This window comes from Argentina silus, assembly GCF_951799395.1.
Source record: "Argentina silus genome assembly, chromosome: 9".
Lineage (NCBI taxonomy): Eukaryota > Metazoa > Chordata > Actinopteri > Argentiniformes > Argentinidae > Argentina > Argentina silus.
The window spans coordinates 7,516,075-7,536,194 of NC_139663.1; the positions used below are offsets into that span (position 1 = coordinate 7,516,075).

At 43.1% G+C, this 20,120-nt stretch overlaps 1 protein-coding gene across 1 annotated transcript; it reads left to right on the plus strand.

Annotated features, from left to right (window-relative positions):
* The first annotated feature begins 2,189 nt into the window (after positions 1–2,189).
* usp31 (ubiquitin specific peptidase 31) lies at positions 2,190–18,861 on the plus strand. The gene is made up of 16 exons (XM_083677084.1): positions 2,190–3,492; positions 3,737–3,874; positions 6,459–6,553; positions 6,642–6,734; positions 8,124–8,259; positions 9,252–9,399; positions 9,544–9,724; positions 9,847–9,958; positions 10,192–10,286; positions 10,746–10,823; positions 11,223–11,352; positions 11,810–11,929; positions 12,645–12,870; positions 13,093–13,251; positions 13,591–13,743; positions 13,928–18,861. The coding sequence occupies exons 1-16, from the start codon at positions 2,962–2,964 to the stop codon at positions 15,412–15,414; spliced, it is 3,882 nt and encodes a 1,293-aa protein (XP_083533210.1). The 5' UTR covers positions 2,190–2,961; the 3' UTR covers positions 15,415–18,861.
* Positions 18,862–20,120: the final 1,259 nt, after the last annotated feature.

A 20,120-nucleotide genomic window follows, 5' to 3' on the forward strand; every position in this document is an offset into this window, starting at 1 on the left:
CCATCAACTAGACTGAGGACGGTTTCTGACAAATTGAAAGCGTCATCATCTGCACTGTCAGAAAGGATGTGGGTTGCCGCCCCCACATTATGTTGTGCTATATAATACATTCTCAGGTGTTTGAGAACAAATGGAGATTCATCTTTATGGTCAACTAAAACCATGTCTCTTAAACTAATGTGTGTAAAGGTGGGTATCTTGAAATAATTTGAGATACTGATAAATACAGATTATATTACAAACTATGAACTCCAACTATACACATGTTATTTTCACCCCTCTCTCATGCACTCAAAAGACTTTGCTGTGCTCTGTTTTCTACACTTTCCTCTTCATTCGGTTTGCAACTCCTTTAAATAATTCGATCAGACCATTATCTTATAGTGTGAGAAAAAGTGTTGCAATTATGTGTGGGGACTTTCAAAAAAGCATGTCTGTTGCTAAATGACTGTCCTTACACCTACACATATATGCCTTTGTGGTTGCTAAATGTCATTTCATAGAACTGAGAAGAATTCATATGCATGCTGTTTTAAACATGCCTATGGTGACTGAGATGTGGGTCTGACAAGTTAAACCTCAAATTATTTATTGATATAGCAATTTATTGATAAAGCAGGGGAATACTCTATCAATCAACACATATCCAGATTATGTGGATATTTATTTTATATGAGGCCATCCTCCTTGCCCCCATGCCCAGAATAGTTCTGTTTAAAGACACTGAAGCAGTGATGACTTTGCAAAGCATTTTCAGTGAAACACCTGTATAATACTGGTCATAACAGCCATTGTCATATAAGCAATGTTTGCCTGAAAGATGCAGAGAAGGCATGGATTGCACTCTACTCTGAACTGCCTCTGGGAGATGTGATAATATTCCACCATAACAGGTGCTGCTGGGATGCATCCTGTCACTATGCTGAGGTCAGCTGAAAATATCAGCTCATATTGGAACTAAATGATTAAGGCATGTGGAGGCAGCATATGGATGAAAGGAATTTCTGTGAATTTTGTACTTTCAACAACCAAAAAGCTACAGAAAACGATAACAGAATCCTTGTGGCACTACATGAGTTTGAGACAATTACAGACTATGCAACCTTCAGATGCTTACACATGGTTACACATGTTTTTTTTTTACTACATTTGTGTGTTTTGCTTGAGCAAACTGAGGTGTTATTTAATCATCTGGACCATGCATGACAGAACCATGTGACTTGTGCCATATAGCTTGTAGCAATGGACAATCATTTTTCCTGGTCAGGAAGGGCCCCTCAGTGTGATTCAAGCACTCATCAGTGGCCTAAATTCACAAAAGCACTCTGCAAAGGATTTTTTCTGCAATGCACTGCATAGCATCCATAGAGAGATTGTCAAATTGAGAATGGTCCAGGATGAGGATTAATCCATAGAGGATAGTACCACAGCTCTGCTAACGACAGCCGTTCCACTTCCCATTCAAGTGAGGAAAACGTGCAGTTCCTATAGCAGTAGCAGCAGAGGGCGCACCTCAGTAAGGCGCAGAAAGGACAGTTAACATTGAAGTATATTATACTTTCATCCCCCGGTTGAAATGTGGGTGAATGATGCGTCCTGCTTAGAGATCCGGCATTTACAAAATTACACTGGCCAAGGCCAATGGAGGTGCTCTAGTAAACTAAATAAACTTTGAACAAGCCCCCACGAGCAACACGTTTCTTATGAGGACCTCTATAACCTCCACCCATTATATTTTCTAGATTCTTAGATTCGATTTTTTGTCCCCCACCAAACTTTGAACAAAAATAACTCTTGCCCTGTTTCAACTACAGTTATGTCACTTCTCCTCATGAGAAACAAGTTGCACATAAGGACTTATTTATTTTCTGTCCTTAACATCATTCGTGGGGGTGAAAAAAAAACATGTTTACTCCAAACTTGTTTCCATAGTTGTCCTCTATGCATAATGTATAAGTGTAAGTATATGTGTTAGTTTACAATTCAATGAGATTGAGATTGAATGAGATTCCACCTGACCACGACTTTTATCATGAAAAAGGCTGTACGTACTTATTTTGCGAGCCGATGACTCTTTTTACGTCAGCTCTTACAGTCGCCCCTTAGTGTTGTGATTTTGAACTCATAGGGTAAAATTATAAAACGGCCTCCCCTCAATCGAAACTCCGTTTTGGGAGAATAGTATTTGGCTTCAGAAGCGTCAGAAATCATACAAATTCCACCGAAGTTTCAGAGAGGGCTCTGAATCAACGAAGCGAATCGTGTTACGAATAGAAATGGAATGCCACTTCTGAAGGTGGACTGTCTTGTTCATCATGGTAGCTACGCTAGTTAGTTAGCTAGCTAGTCGTCTCTGGTCGTGCTACTTTCACCATTCATTGACCGCGGGGCGGCGTAGTCTACATGTATCTTCTTTGACATAGCCAGGTAGCATAGGTCCAGCGAGCCAGTAGATAGCTAATTTGCGCAGGTAAGATAACTTAAAGCAATACTACAAACTAGCTACAAGAAAGGACAACATGCGAACTTGTTTAGCTAGCTACTACATACGGATTTACTTGGTAAGACAACTTTTGACAGATAGCTAAGTAAGTTGGCTAATTGGCTAGCTAGCTGGTATGGGCCGGATTGTTGTTGTTAGCGACCCATCATTACTAGCTCGCTATCGATTCATACTCACAAGTGTTATTCAGATGGCAGCCGCTTAGCTAACTAGGTCTCAATGGCTAGCTAAAACAGATCTAGTCAGCTAGCTCGATAGCATGAGAAATGTGTGTTTTCTAACAAGCTGTCCATCATTCTAGCTATATGAGATGTAGCTGGCCAGCTAGCTAACGCTTTAGCTAGCTTGCTGGCTTCTCAGTTGAGATGTAGCACGAATAGTCACTCAAATAGCCCAGCTTGTTACGCACAGAACGTTTGTATTTTGAGATTGTGTAGCCACCTACAAGAAAGGTAATCATGTCTGGTAAAGCCACGACTAAGGAGAAGAAATCTGGCTTCAGCAAGAAGCTCTTCAGGCGGGGATCTGTGCGCTCAGTGGGTAGTTTTATGAGCAGAGTCCTTAGGACCTTGTCAACCTTGTCCCATTTTGGGTCGGAGGTGCACTCTACAGAGGGTGACAGGGACGATGGAGGGTTCACATCTTTTAAGACGGGAGGCAAAGATTCACTACCCTTGGACGATGGTGACTGTGGGAGTTTCCTCTCTGGAGATAAGGTCCCTGGAGTCTCTGGTCTGAAAAACCATGGAAACACTTGCTTCATGAATGCAATTCTGCAGTGCCTGAGCAACACTGAACTCTTTGCTGAGTATTTGGCACTGGAACAATACCGGGGGGATGAAACGGATGAGGAGAAACCGAAGACAAATGGCGTGCATTTGCAGAGAAAAGGACCTCAGGACAGAGGCGAGGTGACAGAACAGCTGTCTGGACTGGTCCGGGCTTTGTGGACGTTTGAGTATACCCCACAACATAGTCGGGAGTTCAAAGTAAGTTATTGCATGGTTTCTGCAAACACAAGCTTTTAGTTCTGTAATGCAGAATAATACTGGACATGATTATGTGCCTCAAATGATAGTAGGGAGACCTAGTTTCCCTGTACGTTAATGGCTGATAATCCCAAATACACGTCTAACCTCAAAGGATCCCACAGTTTGATCCCTCATGTTCAAGCATATTTATTGTGTGATCTCAGTGCTCTAATCAGTGTTATCTCTTTGCTGTTTGTTACAGAATGCTGTGTCCAAAAATGCTTTGCAGTACAGAGGTAATGCTCAGCATGATGCCCAGGAGTTTCTGCTCTGGCTTCTGGACCGAGTGCATGAGGACCTCAACAACATTGTCCTCCCCAATAACAGGCCGTCTATAAAGGTGAAGTCCACACACTCAGGAGTCTTGAGTTCACTGCTTATTTAGATACAGTATCTACATTTGTGGACCGCACTGGTCTTAAGAGTTCAGAAGGTGAATGATGCATCTTCATGCTAGTAGTGGCCAAGTTAGCACAAGACAGTTATGTGACTTTTAGAGTTTGAGAAAGCCTTGAATATTGAACTGTACCTGAGGTGAGTCAGCAGCATGAGCAGCTCCTGTCTCAGGAGGTGGTATGCTAATTGAGGTGTCCTTTGAAGCATCAGACATTCAAACCATAATAACAGTGGAGGGGAGGGCCCTGGTATTCTGTAGGGAGGATTTACTGACCCAACCCGTTTTAGAATGAAAGTCATAAAAGTCCCTTATCAGGATCACATATCAATCTGCCAGAAAACCAGAACAAACAGGTTTGGAGACGGAGGCCCCTCCATATTTTACACTGTTGACCGATTCATCTCCTTTGGGAGAGTGAACAGAAGGTAATTTTGTGCCTCTGGGCATTCTGTCTCTGTCTACTTACACAGCTCCTTGCTCAGTTAGTCGTGCAAAGCAGCTGTGACGTGACTGATCTCACAAAGCGTTTTCGATTAAATTGGTCAAATGGCATAGCCTCAAGGGATGGTGAGCCAGAGGAGCAGCAGCTTGGGTCGTCTTTTGGTGTCGTAGTGTCTTAACCTTTGATGCCTTGCTGACAGTGCTTTGGATGATCACTGACTATAGAATTTAATCATTTTCAGATGTGACTGACTACATTTACATTTATGGCATTTAGCAGACGCCTTTATCCAAAGTGACGTACAACAAATACATTTGTTTAAGTAAGTAAATCATCTATCAGTCATCATAAGACAAAGTAATCAATGCTCACACCAGGGGCCTTTGGCAGTCGTAATGCCAGTAGGCTAATATTTTTTAATTTATTTTAAATATATTTTATTAGCAGGAGAGAACTTGTACAGGGGGGTAGCAGGGGAGAAGAGGTCTCGGGGTTAGGGTTAGTATAGGTGGGCAGCCGAGGTGGAGGAGTGGAGTGATCTTGCAGGGGTTTGGGGGCTAACCATTGCTTGCAAGTAGGGAGGGGCTGTTCCCTTTGCCGCCCGGTAGGCAAGCACCAGGGTCTTGAATTTGATGCGAGCTGCTACTGGGAGCCAGTGGAGGGTGCGGAGGAGGGGCGTGACATGGGAGAATTTGGGAAGATTGAACACCAGACGAGCGGCAGCGTTCTGGATGAGCTGCAGAGGCCTGATGGAGGAGGTGGGGAGTCCGGCCAAGAGTGCATTGCAGTAGTCAAGGCGAGAGATTACAAGTGCTTGGACCAAAAGTTGTGCTGCTTCTCTGGTGAGGAATGGACGTATCCTTCTGATGTTGTAGAGAATCTACAGGAGCATGCTGTCGCTGTGATGTTCGCCACACAGGATAAGCGGTTGTCAAGGATCACCCCAAGGTTCTTGGCTGTATGGGAGGAGGTCACAGTAGAGTTTTCTACTGTGATGGAGAAGTCTTGGAGAGGGCAGGCTTTCCCTGGGAGGAAGAGCAGCTCAGTCTTGTCAAGGTTGAGCTTTAGGTGGTGGGCTGACATCCAAGCAGCAATGTCTGCAAGACATGCCGAGACATGTGTGTCATCTGCGTAGGTGTGATAGGAGAAACCATGCGAAGAAATTACAGTGCCGAGAGATTTGGTGTAGAGAGAGAACAGTAAAGGCCCAAGGACAGAGCCCTGGGGGACACCAGTGGTGAGGGGTCGTGGAGAGGACAGCGATCCTCTCCACGTCACCTGGTAGGAGCGATCGGCCAGGTAGGATGCAAACCAGGAGAGTGCAGAGCCAGAGATGCCCAATTCTGAGAGGGTGGAGAGAAGGATTGGGTGGTTTATTGTGTCAAATGCAGCAGACAGGTCCAGAAGAATGAGAACAGAGGAGAGGGAGGAAGCTTGAGCGGAGTGGAGAGCCTCTGTGACAGCGAGGAGAGCAATTTCAGTAGAGTGCCCAGCTTCAAAGCCGGATTGGTGAGGGTCAAGGAAGTTGTTTTGAAGGAGGTAGTTAGACAGTTGGTTAGAGACAGCATGTTCAAGGGTTTTAGATAAGAAGGAGAGAAGGGATACCGGTCTGTAGTTATGGACAGCAGACAGGTCAAGAGTTGGTTTCTTGAGAAGAGGCTTGACTCTGGCTGTCTTGAAGGCAGCTGGGACAGATCCTGTGGATAGAGAGGAATTGATTAAGGTGGTAAGGAACGGAAGGAGGTCTTTGGAGATGGATTGGAGAAAGGGGGAGGGGATAGGATCGAGGGGGCAGGTGGTTGCCCGCTTGGATGTGACCAGCTTTAGAACATCCTCAGGGGAGAGGGGGGAGAAATCTGCTAAACCAGGGACTGGGAGTTGCACAGTGGGTTTGGGAGGAGAGGTAGCATTGTTGGTGAGAGGTAGAAGGAAGGAGCTGCTAATGTTATCGTGATGTGACTGACTAAGGTATGCAGGGTTGGTTCATGTCCGCTCTGCTCTATTGAAAACATAGAAATAAGGAAAATGTCTTAGAGATGTAGCCCAAATCTCCTGCTCATTTCTGTGCTCTTTTTGTTCTTTCAGCCACCAATTGAAGAGGATGATGGAGGTCTAGAGGGGCCTTCCTTTCCCCTCTCTGCTGGTTCATTTGTGCAAGAACTATTCCAGGCCCAGTACAGGTAGCTTTTAATGCCTTGGAGTTTTATATTCTTCAGCTGTGTCATGTCTCTGCCACAAATTTGTGATTTTGCTACCTTTCGCCGACAGGTCCTCACTCACCTGCCCGCATTGCCAAAAACAGAGCAACACCTTTGATCCTTTCCTCTGCATCTCTCTGCCCATCCCCTTACCTCACACACGGTGAGTACACACCACTGCTGTGCCCCAGCATGGGGCCTGCTGGTTGAAACTCCCTTGACAGGTGTTGACATGTTCATCTGATATCTTTACTGCCATTCTGGATGCCTGAGGAGTAGGCTAGTCTATTTGAATTCCCAGTGATGCACAAGTGAAGCATGGAAGGGGAAGAATGTAGTTTGTGGCCAAATATGTAATTCGACTTTCTGTAGACCTAACCATGCCTGTAATTATGGGACTAGTCTATTGGCTCAGTGAATTTGAATGGCCAAACATTTTCCCAGAGAAAATGTAAAATGGACATTCTTGAAATCTAAAAGGAAGATGTATGTTTTTTTAAATAAATGTGTACACTTACTTAAGTATCAGGTCATAGTTAGTGAATTTGAGTTTCTAAGAGAGAGCAGCAGAGATTAATTACTTGTTGAATGTGTCTGGTAGATGAAAAAAATCTTCACCATCCAAACTATATATATTTTAACACACAGTAGAGTCAAAAATCACCAAAAACACGAACCTCCTGTCTAGTCTTGCATTTGATGGATAGAGGGCCTATTGGTGCTTAAGCAAGGGACTTTGGTGCCTCACGACACAGTGATGCTATTTTAAGACCCTGTCAGATTGAGAAGAGAGCTCCCTGTTCAATGTAGATTCTTTTTTAAGATGCTAAATTCATTACTATCCATGCATAATTAAAGATGGGAAATTAGGAGATGGGCACTGGCAATTACTGTCACATTTGTCCTAGCATGTCTGATTGACGACAGAATAATGCTCTTTGGATGACTTTCAATTCTCGTCCTCCAAAGCAACAGAATTATTTTTTCAAATGTTTGTTATCACTGGTCTGAAAAGCACAGGCTACTTCTAAGAATAATAATTTTTTGTTGAATCTGTCATGGCTACAGTCTAGAGGTTTAGTCAAAGTCCAGGGGTTGAAAGGACACAGTGGAGGTTGGACAAGAGCATGTATGACAGTGACAGTGTAACTGGGAGGATTTCACAGGGAGTAGAGCCCCAGCCGAGCTCATGAGAAGGCTGATTCCACTTAGATTGCGGCAAAAGCAGTGAAACTCAATTAGATAGAAAGGCCCACTACTTTTGGACTGAAGAGTACTCAAAGATAAGGGGTATGTAGAACTGCTGAAAAAGCTTTGTTGCTGTGCTATGCTGACTTAGTTTTTGGTCCTGTCAGCTTAGAGTAGGACTGATCTACACCCTCACCAGAGGAATCCTGCTCACACAGTAATCACAAATGAGACAGGCAGTGATGTATAGTAGCAGTGTTATTAGAGGAAGTGGTAACCTGTCCTGTGTAATGAGCATTCCATGCATGCTGCTAATCTTCTTGTGTCATTTTCATTACCTGCTGTCTTCCCTCTCTCCTCCCAGGCCTCTGTATGTGACAGTAGTTTACCAGGGGAAATATTCTCACTGTATGAGGATCGGAGTGGCTGTGCCCCTCAACAGCACTGTGTCCAGACTGAGAGATGCTGTGTCACGCGAGACCAAGATTCCGCTGGACCAGGTGATGCCACTGTCCTCTTATCAGCCACTCCTCTGTTGTTCTAGGTCACAAACACCCACTGCTATGTTCAGCAGTCCTTCAGCTAGAGAGAAGGCTGATAGTGCAGCTATCATCCTGTAATAGCATTGTGACAGGATTTTGAGAGCAGACAGAGGAGGGAAATGGGAATCTATGGGTCCCTTCAACAAGCACGGTACAGGGTGTAAGCACAGCCATAGGCCTACACCATTGCTCAGTACTTCTCTCCCAACCTGCTTTGACTACAAACTGTCCGTCAAGGTGACCTTGAATCCCATGAATCATTTATTATTCATATTCTGTATTTTGACAGGCATTAGAATCAAGGATTGGTCAGATTCTTACGTGAGGGTGCTAACTTACATGCTAATTTGGATACCACTACCAAGCGGCTTTTCAGGATTTACTAAGGATTCTTATCTGAAAATGGTAGCGACGGAGCCCCATAGAAAGGCTTATTTTCCCTTTAATTTCCTTTAATTCCTGGCTCCCAGACTCATTATACCAGCAGGTGTGCCATCTGAGTGTTATTTGCAGTGATGTGGTATTGGGTGTACAGAGACTCTTAAATCATCAGGATAAAGGGATCACCCAGAGAGAGCCCATTGTATCCAAGAACAACAAACTGAGGCTTGTGCTTGATGTGGCTCAAACTTCCACATTGTCATTGGATTACAATGTGTGGGTTTCTGTGAAAACCTGGCCTGTGTGAGTGAAACGGTGGGGAGAATAGTGGAAAAACTCAACAAGTAAGGGGTTGAGATGGTGGTGTGTAATTCATTTCTAGAGTCTGTATTTGTGTAAAAGGTGTGCAGAGATTTACGATGATATAGTAGTTTATTTTCCCATTATTAATACATTGAAAGGGGACATGGCCTAATTCTTTTGTTCTCTGGCTGATTTCACATCAATCAAATATGTTCACAGCTGGTTCAAAGGCATCTCTCTGGCCTTTTCTTCCTTTTTCTGTGCAGTTTGTCTTGACTGAGATGTACTACGACGGTTTCCATCGCTCTTTTTGTGATGATGATGACGATCTTGACATTATACAAGAAAGTGATTCCATCTTTGCCTTTGAGACGCCCGAGACCTTTAGACTGGAGAACATAAGAACGAAAAGAGGTACGTACCTTTACTATCTAGATATTTTTTTGTGTCAGATATTGTTGAATACTGTAGATATATTGCATTTGTCTTTCATACACTTAAATGTTGATGTAGTATAGAAACCCATGCATGACTCTGAGACTCTTTGCCCAACCACAGGGAGCCTTCTTGCAAACCTGAATCAGAACAACCTGAAGTATGGCACTGAGAGTAGCAGGACTCCATCCTTCATGCAAGGGGCAGTGAATCCTGCAACTGCATCTCCCAATAAGAACGTAGGAGCAGACAAGATGATCCTACTGATTTGCAACAGAGCCTGCACTGGCCACCAAGGAAGGAGGTACCAAAGCTCAAAGTCTCACAGTCTTCTACTTCTACTAGTCCTGTTTGGAATGCAAGGATAGTATTTGTTAAGTTGTACGTGGAGCCTATAAACAATGGTGGAAAACATTCCTCTTTCAGGTTTGGTCTTCCGTTTGTACTGTACATGGAGCGCACTGTGACCTGGGATATTCTGCAGAAGGAGATCCTGGAGAAAATGCGTCATCTGCTAAGGCCTGGAGTTTATATTCAGGTGCGTGGGTGATTGCATAGTCTGAATGTAACCTGCGGTGGCTTTAGCAAGCACAGTGATTTTTATTGCATTTCAAACTGTTTTCTGTGCCTGCATATCAGACTTATCATTTGCTTTAGAATGCCGCTGGTCTGGTTTTTTAGTGCTTTTAATCTTTATGCCAGCATGACTGCAGGAGTTGGGTGGTGGGAACATGGCAAGAGTAACTGAGGTGGTTGTTGTTGTACCTGTAGGTGGGGCCTTTCAGCCTGCGGGTGGTTGGGGTTGTTGGAATCACCTACCTCCTGCCCCAAGAGGAGCAGCCTCTGTGTCACCCAACAGTAGAAAGGTTGGTCTTCACCTCCCTTGTTTTCCAGCTTTGGTTCTTTCATTGTCACATTTCAAAATAAGTCACCCCCCCCCCCAATGTGCGCTGTTTTAACAGCCCCTAATCCTCTTTCACACACGAGCCCTGTCAGATGGGTGCGTTTCTATTGCCTGGATTAAATGGCAAGCCTTAACATGCTTTTGTCCTTTCTCTTCATACACACTGCTTGCTAAGTGAGTTTGGTTTATGTCCCAGTTGCTCAACTTGTTTATTGCACAGAATGAAATGGAGCAGAATACTTTATTGTCCTCCAAGCTAGAATGAAACCTAATTTATGAAACACATCAGTCTGTTTCACTCATCTGTTTAGTGTGTTGATGTTTAGGCGTGTGTAACTTATTGGTGAATAGATTTTAAGTTGTCTGACAGCATTATGAAAGTGGCTTATTTTGGTTTCTCAACCGAATCTTTCCTCTGCAGAGCATACAAGTCCTGTGGGCAAGGGGGACCGCCGCATGTCAAGATAGTGGTGGAGTGGGACAAAGAGACCAAGGATTAGTGAGTGAAACTGGTGCTCTGCATCACTTTGATAAACTGCATGTTTCTGGTTTGTGATGAGATTTATCCTGCAGGGAGATACATGGCCATACATATTACCCATAAAGCACAGAATACTCAGTAGAGAAACAAGTTTGTTTGTCTACAGAGAGGGGCAAGAGAGCGGAGGCAGAGCACTTCGATGTTTGTTTGCTCTAATCTTTCAAGCCATGCTTCTGAATTTGGGACAGGGTAATATAGGAATGGAATAGCATTGACTGAAATCCTCCAAGATATTACCTAAGCAGTCATCCCTTGTTGGGAAGTGGCAGAGTTAATATTTGTGTTTTAAGGAGGCCTTACATGATCCCAGTTGAGTGTGTTTTTGGGTGACTGGCTGACTGCTCCCCTTCCCTGCAGTCTGTTTGGACACACTGAGGAAGAGTACATCCCTGATGCTGAGAGTGTGTATCTGCACAGAGAGCAACACCATCAGCCCCAGGCCTGCACCCTCGCTCAGTGCCTCCAGCTCTACACCAAAGAGGAGCAGGTAACACACACACATTTGAAAGTAAAAAAACATATGTTGGTAGATAGGGCTACAGAAAACACTGCATTACTATGCAGCGATGTGTATTTTCAAGAAAAGAGACTTGGAAATCTAACATTCCCCATTTACCCACTAGTTTGTTATGCTGAATATCAAATAACCTTTGATTTTTGGTTGCTGGACATTCCTCCTCTAATGTTTTGTTTGAAATATAACATTTATAATGGCCTCTCCAACTCTGGAAGGACACCAGATAAAGTCTGAATATACACTGTGGTTAGGCTGGTGGTCAGTTTTAAGAACTGCTTTGAAAAGAGCTCTGGTCACAGAAATGTGGGCTCTGTAAAATGTGGAATGGTTCAGTCGGAGCCTCCCCCTTGTGTGTGATGCTGATTTAAAAGCACTGCGGTAAGAGCTTGTCCTTGATGGCTGCTGCCCTGTGCTGTCTGTGTTCCAGCTGGCCCCTGATGATGCCTGGCGCTGTCCCCACTGCAAGCAGCTACAGCAGGGCCGCATCAAGCTCAGCCTCTGGACTCTGCCGGATGTGCTCATACTGCACCTCAAGAGGTTCAGACAGGTACTGCATCAATATACTTCAACATGCCCTCAAGATGTATTGTGAAATCACATTGATGCCTGTTTTCTGCTGTAGTTATATTCTCTTGCTTTGGCCTACTGACTATATGTTATTTTTTATTATCTTATCTACACTCTTAGCTGGTCTGTTAAACGTGTTGTGGAAATCTATTACTTATCAATAAAGAGAGTACTGAGAAATGACTTCAAACTTCTATAAGGTTTATTTTAATGCTGTAGCAGAGAGCACAGTTAAAACACTCTAAGTAAGCATGCCCCAAATGACCCCCGCGAACACCAGTGGCAGGCCTCTTTATTAGTTAGTTCTGCTCATACATAGATATAACAGGATATGCAAAACAGGTCAAATGGTCCTCGCACCACACGGCCCTTAACGGCAGCAGTTTATGATCAAATGTATCTGGTGGGACAGTATCTTGTTTTGGTTGGACAGTCTCCAAATATTAATTAAGGAGACCTTGAGTGCTTACAGTAAGCACTTCAAAGACCATCTTTGGCACACAACTCTTGCATTCAGCACGCCTCCGCATAGAATGGAAAATTTCAGCAGTTCAGTGAAAATACAGTACAGTATTCTAAGTTAACCTTTCCTGCAATCTATTAAGTACAAATCATCTAACATTATTTGTTCTATCACAAGAGGTAGATGAGTACAGCTGACTGTGTGCTGATGTGTCTGTGCTCTCCCTCTGTAGGAGGCAGACAGAAGGGTGAAGATGCAGAACATGGTGAGGTTCCCTCTGATGGGCATGGACATGGCACCACACATGGTCAAGAGGAGCCAGAGCAGCTGGAGCCTGCCCTCCCACTGGTCACCATGGAGACGTCCCTACGGCCTAGGACGCAACCCAGGCGACTACCTGTACGACCTATATGCTGTTTGCAATCACCATGGAAACATGCATGGAGGCCACTATACAGGTAACGTCCAATGTTTAAGCAGCTGGGTAGTCATCTTATCTTATGTTGTATTTTTATTTTTATTTTATTTTCACAAAGGTAAACAAAAAATATAAGGATATTTTGCTGTGCCTGCACATTGAATAAGTTTTTATTTGAGTGTCTATAGTTTCCCTTCCCTGTCCTTCTTCAATGAAAGTACTTTCATCACCTTGAATCCCTTTTATGTCTTTGTCCCCACAGCTTACTGTAAAAACTCCATTGACGGCCAGTGGTACTGCTTTGATGACAGTGAGGTTCAGCCTGTTGCTGATGATGACGTGTGTCAGCAGACTGCCTACATCCTGTTTTACCAGAGGAGGACCACCATCCCCTCCTGGTCAGCCAACAGCTCGGTTGCAGGTGAGTAACAGTTCCTTTGGTTTGTTTGATTTTCCTTACACATTTGTCCAGTTCTATCTGTTTCTTTAGGGTTAGAAAAACTCTGAGGGGAAATGAGCCGCTCCCTGTTTTGTAATGCATGCTACAGATCTCTTTCCTTTAAGTAACATTGAAATGGAATGTCCATTTCAACCTATGCCCTAAACAAAGGAAAACTTTGCGGCTAAATGCTGCATGTGAGTTGAGTGATACCTGCTGGCCTCTTGTACTGTGCACTGTGTCGGTCAAACAAAAAGGCTCCCCTGAGTGTGTTTGGTGAAAGTGAGAGCTGAGGGTTTGTTGTTTCTCTACCTGGGTCAGGCTCCACCAGCTCATCCCTCTGTGACCACTGGATTAACAGGCTGCCAGGGAGCAGGCCGCCCAGCCTGGCCTCTGGGGCTTCCTCCAGACGTACATCTCTGGTCTCCCTGGCTGAGTCCGTGGAGTTCACAGCGGACCGCATTGAAGATGACGGTGAGAGACCAGTTCAGATCCGGTTTCTTCTTCAGCCAGTACACTAGTCCTGTCCTCGCTCTCGTGTATAGCCATTCATTTCTGGTATTACTGGATATGTAGCCAAGCTCAGTTTAAAGACCAAAGTGGACTACATTTTCTTTCTATGCCCCTATTGATTTAAACCTCTGGCCTCTCTATTTAGGTGGATTCTCTACCCGTCCATTTGTGAGGAGCATTCAGAGACAGAGCCTGTCTTCCAGATCGTCCATCACCAGCCCTCTGGCCTTCAGTGAGAATGTGATCAAGCCCTCATGGTCCCTCTCCGCCAAGCTCCAGATGAGGTCCAACTCCCCCTCGCGCTTCTCCCTGGACTCTCGTTCCTCCCCCCCTTTAGAGAGGATAGGAGAGGCCTGCGATGACAAAGTATCCACATCCTGCTTTGGTAGCTACAGCAGGCATGAGCGCCCCTATGGCAGCAGGGCTCCTCTGGCCATGATGGAGGGCAACAGCAGTGATCAGGACAACAGCAAGAGGTTCCTAGACGAGGTCTACTGCAGGGCCCCCACACCGTCTGACAAGAAGAATACCAAGGGTGACCCAACTGATAACAACAATCAGATAACAACCCTGGACCAAAACACACAAGTCACCCCCTTAAAGGAGCAGAAGCGTAAGAGCAGTATTGGTGGATCTGCCCTGAAGGCAGAAAGCACAGGGTCCAAAAAAAGCTCCAGCAAGGCTGAGCAAGAGAAAACCTCCAAGAAGCGCCAGAGCGTGCCCTCAACCGCAAAATCCTCCACCACCCAAATTTCTTCCAGCCCGCAGGTGAAGGGCCCCAAGGTGACCAACTCTAAAGACAAGAGTGCTAATGTCAAGACCAGCAATGCCACACCCACTGGGACCCCCTCCAAAAAGAAAGAGTCCCAGGGTCCAGAGGTTGGAACCCCTCAGCGCAAACAGCGCATTTGCTCCACACCACAGTCCTCAGCCTCCCCCTCTCCCACTGCGAAGAAGTGTTACTCTGGCACAGAGAAGAACTCCACCAGTCGGAAGAAACTGTTGGAAAGGAGCTCCAGTCGGGACTCTTTTTACACCAGCCCCCTGTCTGACAAGCACAGAGGCAGCTTTGCAGTCCGGACCCTCCTGCCTAAGAGTAGTGAGGGTGTCCGGCCTGAGAGGAGATTTTTGAGGAGCTCCAGTAGCAGCTCATCTATTACCAGTCTGCGCTCCCCCAGCGTTTCTTCCAGAGACCTACGGCGCAGCAGCAAGTCTGAGGACAAAGGCCTGTCCTTCTTTAAGAGTGCGCTCCGGCAACGAGAGACCCGCCGGTCGGCTGATTTGGGTAAGACCACCATCCTGACTAAGAAGGTCTCAGAGAGGACAGCCAGACTGAGTGGTCAGACTAAAAACAATGGTGCTGATGAGGGAGAGGAATCATCCAACGCCTCACAGCAGGCCTCTCCAGAGTCTCATGCAAGTGAGGCCGTCACTGAAGGGAGGGAGTCCTCGAAGCCCTCCACCCCTGTCAGACGCTCTCTATTACCTATAGGCAAGTCCAAGTCTTCCACTTCTGAGACAAGTCTTACATCTCCCATGAATGGGAAAAGGCCTCTTGTAAAGATGACATCTTCCAGAAAGCTGTCTTCCAGCATGCAATCTTCTGCACGCCCAACACAGAAGCCTCAATGATATATCAATAGCAGTTTCGTCATTTTAGGTAATGCAGCTATTTTCTTTTCATGTGCCTAAGATATATATATATATATATATATGTATGTGTATGTATATATATATATATATATATATATATATATATATATATATATATGAGAGAGTGAGAGAGAGAGAGAAATAGTATATAGTATAAACCTGTATTTTTCTTTTCATAAGCCAGATGTAATTGATCAAAAGCGCCTTTCTATCCTGTCATGGAACCAAATCATTGCCTTTGGCAAAGTATGGTATAAGTCTACGACTACGCAAAACTGAATAGGAATGTTTTAAGAGCACTTTGTATATATGGAATATGTTTTTCCCCCAGAACAATGCAAATACAATAACTTAATGAACTATAAATCTATAATGTCATTTTTAATGTATACATGGTTTAAAGAGGTCACATGAAACTTGAGTAATGGACCTGGGACTTGAAACGGTAAAAGGGTACACTAGTCTTGCAATATTTGATGGAGTTAATTCTGAGAGATTTCTCCATTAATACACCTGGTGCTGTTCAAAGGGCAATGCTTCACTGGCATTGTTTCACATATTTAGAAATACTGGGGGCTTGAAGCATACTTTCCAAAACATAAAAACACCCTTTCCGAACTCAGTAGAACATCCTGATAGCACTTCTCAAAACCTGTGGTACCTCATGTGAGATTTTTGACAATTATCAGCCATTTATGGGATAGCAGGCTACCATAGAGTACTGATAAACCCATAATAGCCTGTGAAAGTAGTTATATTTGTAATATTTGCCTTTGAATGATCGTAAGCCGAAGACGGGACAATCTTAATAGCTCACACTGCTCTGTTATTTCAGTGGCAAGTTTGCATTTTCCTTGTAGCCCATGTAATACTAAAACTGTCAGGACCTGCATGGCATTTTCTCGAATCAAGTTGTTCATAATTAAACAACAAATGTCATTATTAAGTTAAGCCACCATATCTACATAGCTTCTGTTGCTCTAGCTTTGAACTGCCACTGAACTGCCCTGCTTGTCAGGCCATTTGATAATCTCTCAATGCTCAAGCCTGCAAGTGCAATAGTTATCAATTGTTCATCTGTTTTACTTTGTTTACATGCTAAACATCAGTTATTATTAAGAATACTAGCAAGGTATGCTATTGTTAATTTGTGGGTGAGGTTGCAACATATTGAAAGCCTCAGATACCCTACCCCTATTGGGGGTACTTTGTGCATTTAACACATTTATGACATTTCATATCTGTTCTCATAATCTTAGTGGAGAAGGAGACACAATTCTCCAAGGTTTTGAGATTTGAGGTTTCTCAAACCTACAGCACCTCGGTTCATGTTACTCTTCAGATGGCTTAAACCCGCTGTCACATATTAGAGCTATGCTATAATAAGGCATTTAGGTCAAAGCAGGAATTATTCTGTAATGGTGGTTTTCAGGGTTCAGCAACAGTCTTGACAACTTGCCACTTGTAATTGTTGCCTCTGGTCATTAAGTGGTTTGCTGTCATTAAGTTGCAAAAACTGTTAAAATGTTTTGTTTTTTCACCTGATGCAGAGAACTTTCACAGAATTACCCTGGCGTGATGACGAGTAATAATGCCTCAAACCTTTAAGTCTTTTCAGCGCTCAGATTTAATATTTTGGCTTTAGCTCAAAGGGTTAAGATGGTCTTTACTTGTGCCAGTGACCCAGGTTCAATACAGTTACATTCCCCTGTTGCCATGTTATGAAAGCATATAACCGCTCTGCTCTTCCATTGGTGCAGGCCAGAACCTTTCACGAAATGTCTGTTTTGAAATAAAGCCAACGTTAAGGTGATGCAACATTATATAACAAAACATTTATATTTTTTAATATTTTTTCTTGTGATGCACAGACATCAGTTGCAACTGATAGCTTCTGTTCTCATTTTGGCTTTTAGCTTTTAAGTAGCTCCCCCTTCTCAATAATCAATGTTCTCAATTCACAGAAAATACAATTGTAATGCTTGTGGAAAACAGTATTGCATGATAACGCTAATGCATGCATGTCCTTTAACTATGCAAGAGACTGTTGCTATGTGAACCAGAAAGTAATATTACATTTATCATATTTTCCAAATACCAGCGATGGAGAGCATGGTTAGTGACTTCCATAGCTTTATTTGCACACTTAAGTTTTAGGGTTTTCATAACTCTGAAATTATAAATGTGAGAATGTTACTGCTTTGCGAAACGGAAATAATCATACATCTATAAAATGCTGAGCATTTCTTTTGTGTGTGTTTTTTAAATTGTATTTTGTATTTTAATTTAATTTTCCACTACATGTATGTATAGTCATAAGCTTTTTTTTAAGGGATTGTGTCTGCCTTTACATGCTTTCATGATCATAGGTTTATAGTGTCAACCTGTTTTATGTTTTTACTGTGCTGGTGTACATGTTCACTGGGCTGTCCTACCTAACTGGTGTTCTTTTTAGAGAGCAGGTTATCAGTCTTCCCCTTGCCCTCTTATTCACCAGCAAGGACTCCATTTACACTACGGAAACTACAGTCTCCACCTCTGTTCTTACTAGTCATCTCATTAAAATGACATATGCATTTCGACCACCCTACTCATGTCATGTTTATATGGAACTGGTTAATTTAATCGAATTTGGTATTAAAGCTGGTTAGTTAATGAATAATGCCACTGTTAAGCAATGGGATTATCATCTTTTAAGAGCCTTTTTTGCCATCATTGCATTTTCCATAAAGAAGACTACCAGTTGTGTGGCTTATAGTATATCTGTGTATACAGGACATATGACATATTCAAAAGTGCTAGTTAGTTAGCCATAACTAGTTTTAGGTAAATCTTTGTACTGTCGTATGAGTAGCTTAATAGAAAGAAAAAACATGTCATTCTTCTCTTCTTGATTGACGCACTGGACATGAGATACTGACCACCTGCTAGGAGCAGCCAGGCAGCATGACTGTACTCTACACTACATGAACTGGTACCTGTGGGGATTGTAGGCGCTATCTTAGTGTTTCTCTGTACAGTAGTCCTCTGAAAGGTTTTCCTAAAAGAGTGAGAGAAAAACAATTGAAAACAAAATAGTTTGGGCAGGTGCATGAGACTGTGTCAGAGCCTTTTATGTTAATTTATTTGTATGTTTTACTGATGATGTGTATGCACTTTTAATATGCATTTTTCATCTTTTTTATTTTTTAAAGAATGCATTTCTTTGAAAGAGAAACATTTATATTCATTTTGTTGGTTTACCAATGCAAGAACAAAATGTAAAATGTAATTAAAAAGTTTAAAAAAAAAAGAAAAGTTATTGGGTCATGGTCTTTGATGCCCCTCATGCTTTACAAATGTCTGTATGTGTTGTAATGAAACACTGTGTTGTTCACTACCATCCACAAGAGGGAGCTTGCCTCCCGTGAATCCTTTTATTTTGCACATCCCATAAACTAGACTGTTGTGTCTCTCAGCTTCTTTGAATAACCAAGTCTACCCAATAGAGTTTTGATTTGTTAATATGTGATATCTTGAATGCACCATTCTATATCACAAAGCAAAAGCAATTCATTAAAAAAAAAAAATCATTTACATTGTGGGTGTCTACATACCAGGTTCATCCTTTTTGAAGAATTATCCTGTGTTTTCATAATTCCATTCCTCCCATTAGAATTGGTTCAACCTTTGTTTTAATACCTACCAAACAATCTTCAAAATATCATAAACATGACATAAACATTGTATCCAATAGCAAGGAGTGACAATCTGAAAGGGAGAACAGAACGTAACACAACACAGTGATTTCGCTCTTGACTAAATGCTCTAAACTGGCTCCTTGCGTCAAAACCCCCCAATCCTTTAGCAGAGTTCTGACGTATAAGTATTGACAGCTTGATGTTTGCACTGAGCTCAGTTTCACCCAGATATGCAAGGTTGTCCACACTCCTCAGCAATTCACAGCCTATGCATTTGGCTATTCAGAATGGAACTGTCAACAGTCTTGTTTGAAGGTGTTTTTTTGCTTGATTAAAAAAGTATGATTCCTGCTATAAAATCTCCCTCCCCCCACTCGCCTCAATTAGAGTTTCTGTCGGTGTTGGATGAATGTGCAAGAGATCACAAATCAATGGCTCTTCTTTCACTGCTACAGATACAGCTCTGAGGTGGGGACAGGCCCAGAGCATCTCACTACTTCTGAAGATTCTTATTGCTTACAGCTTTTTTTCCCTGATAGAACATGAAGGTGGTTGAGTTTAAGGAATGTGCAAATGCATTTGTCACAGGTTTGCATGTCTGATATCAATTTGCATTTTACAGGAAGTGGTGCATGGCATTCATCTCATCACATATTAACATCTGTCGGTTTTAGCGACATGATTTATTGAAGAGATCATGTTTCCTCAGATTGTTACATCGAAGAATGTTCAACACCCATGCCTGTTACACTTTGGCCGTTCGGTGCCGAATCCCATCCATTTCAGGGGTGCATAATATTATTATGTCTGTGTATTCAGTTATGCAAATTATTCTGCAACAGATCAGCAACTTGAATCTGTACAGACATTCAATCTAACTGTGTGTGCGTGTTACCTGATCCACAGCCCCAGCTGTGGGAGTTGATCCATAGGCAGGAGGCCAACATACAAATGTCATTCTCAATCGGATTTGTCAAACTCATCTTTGTGCAGTGTACCTCACAC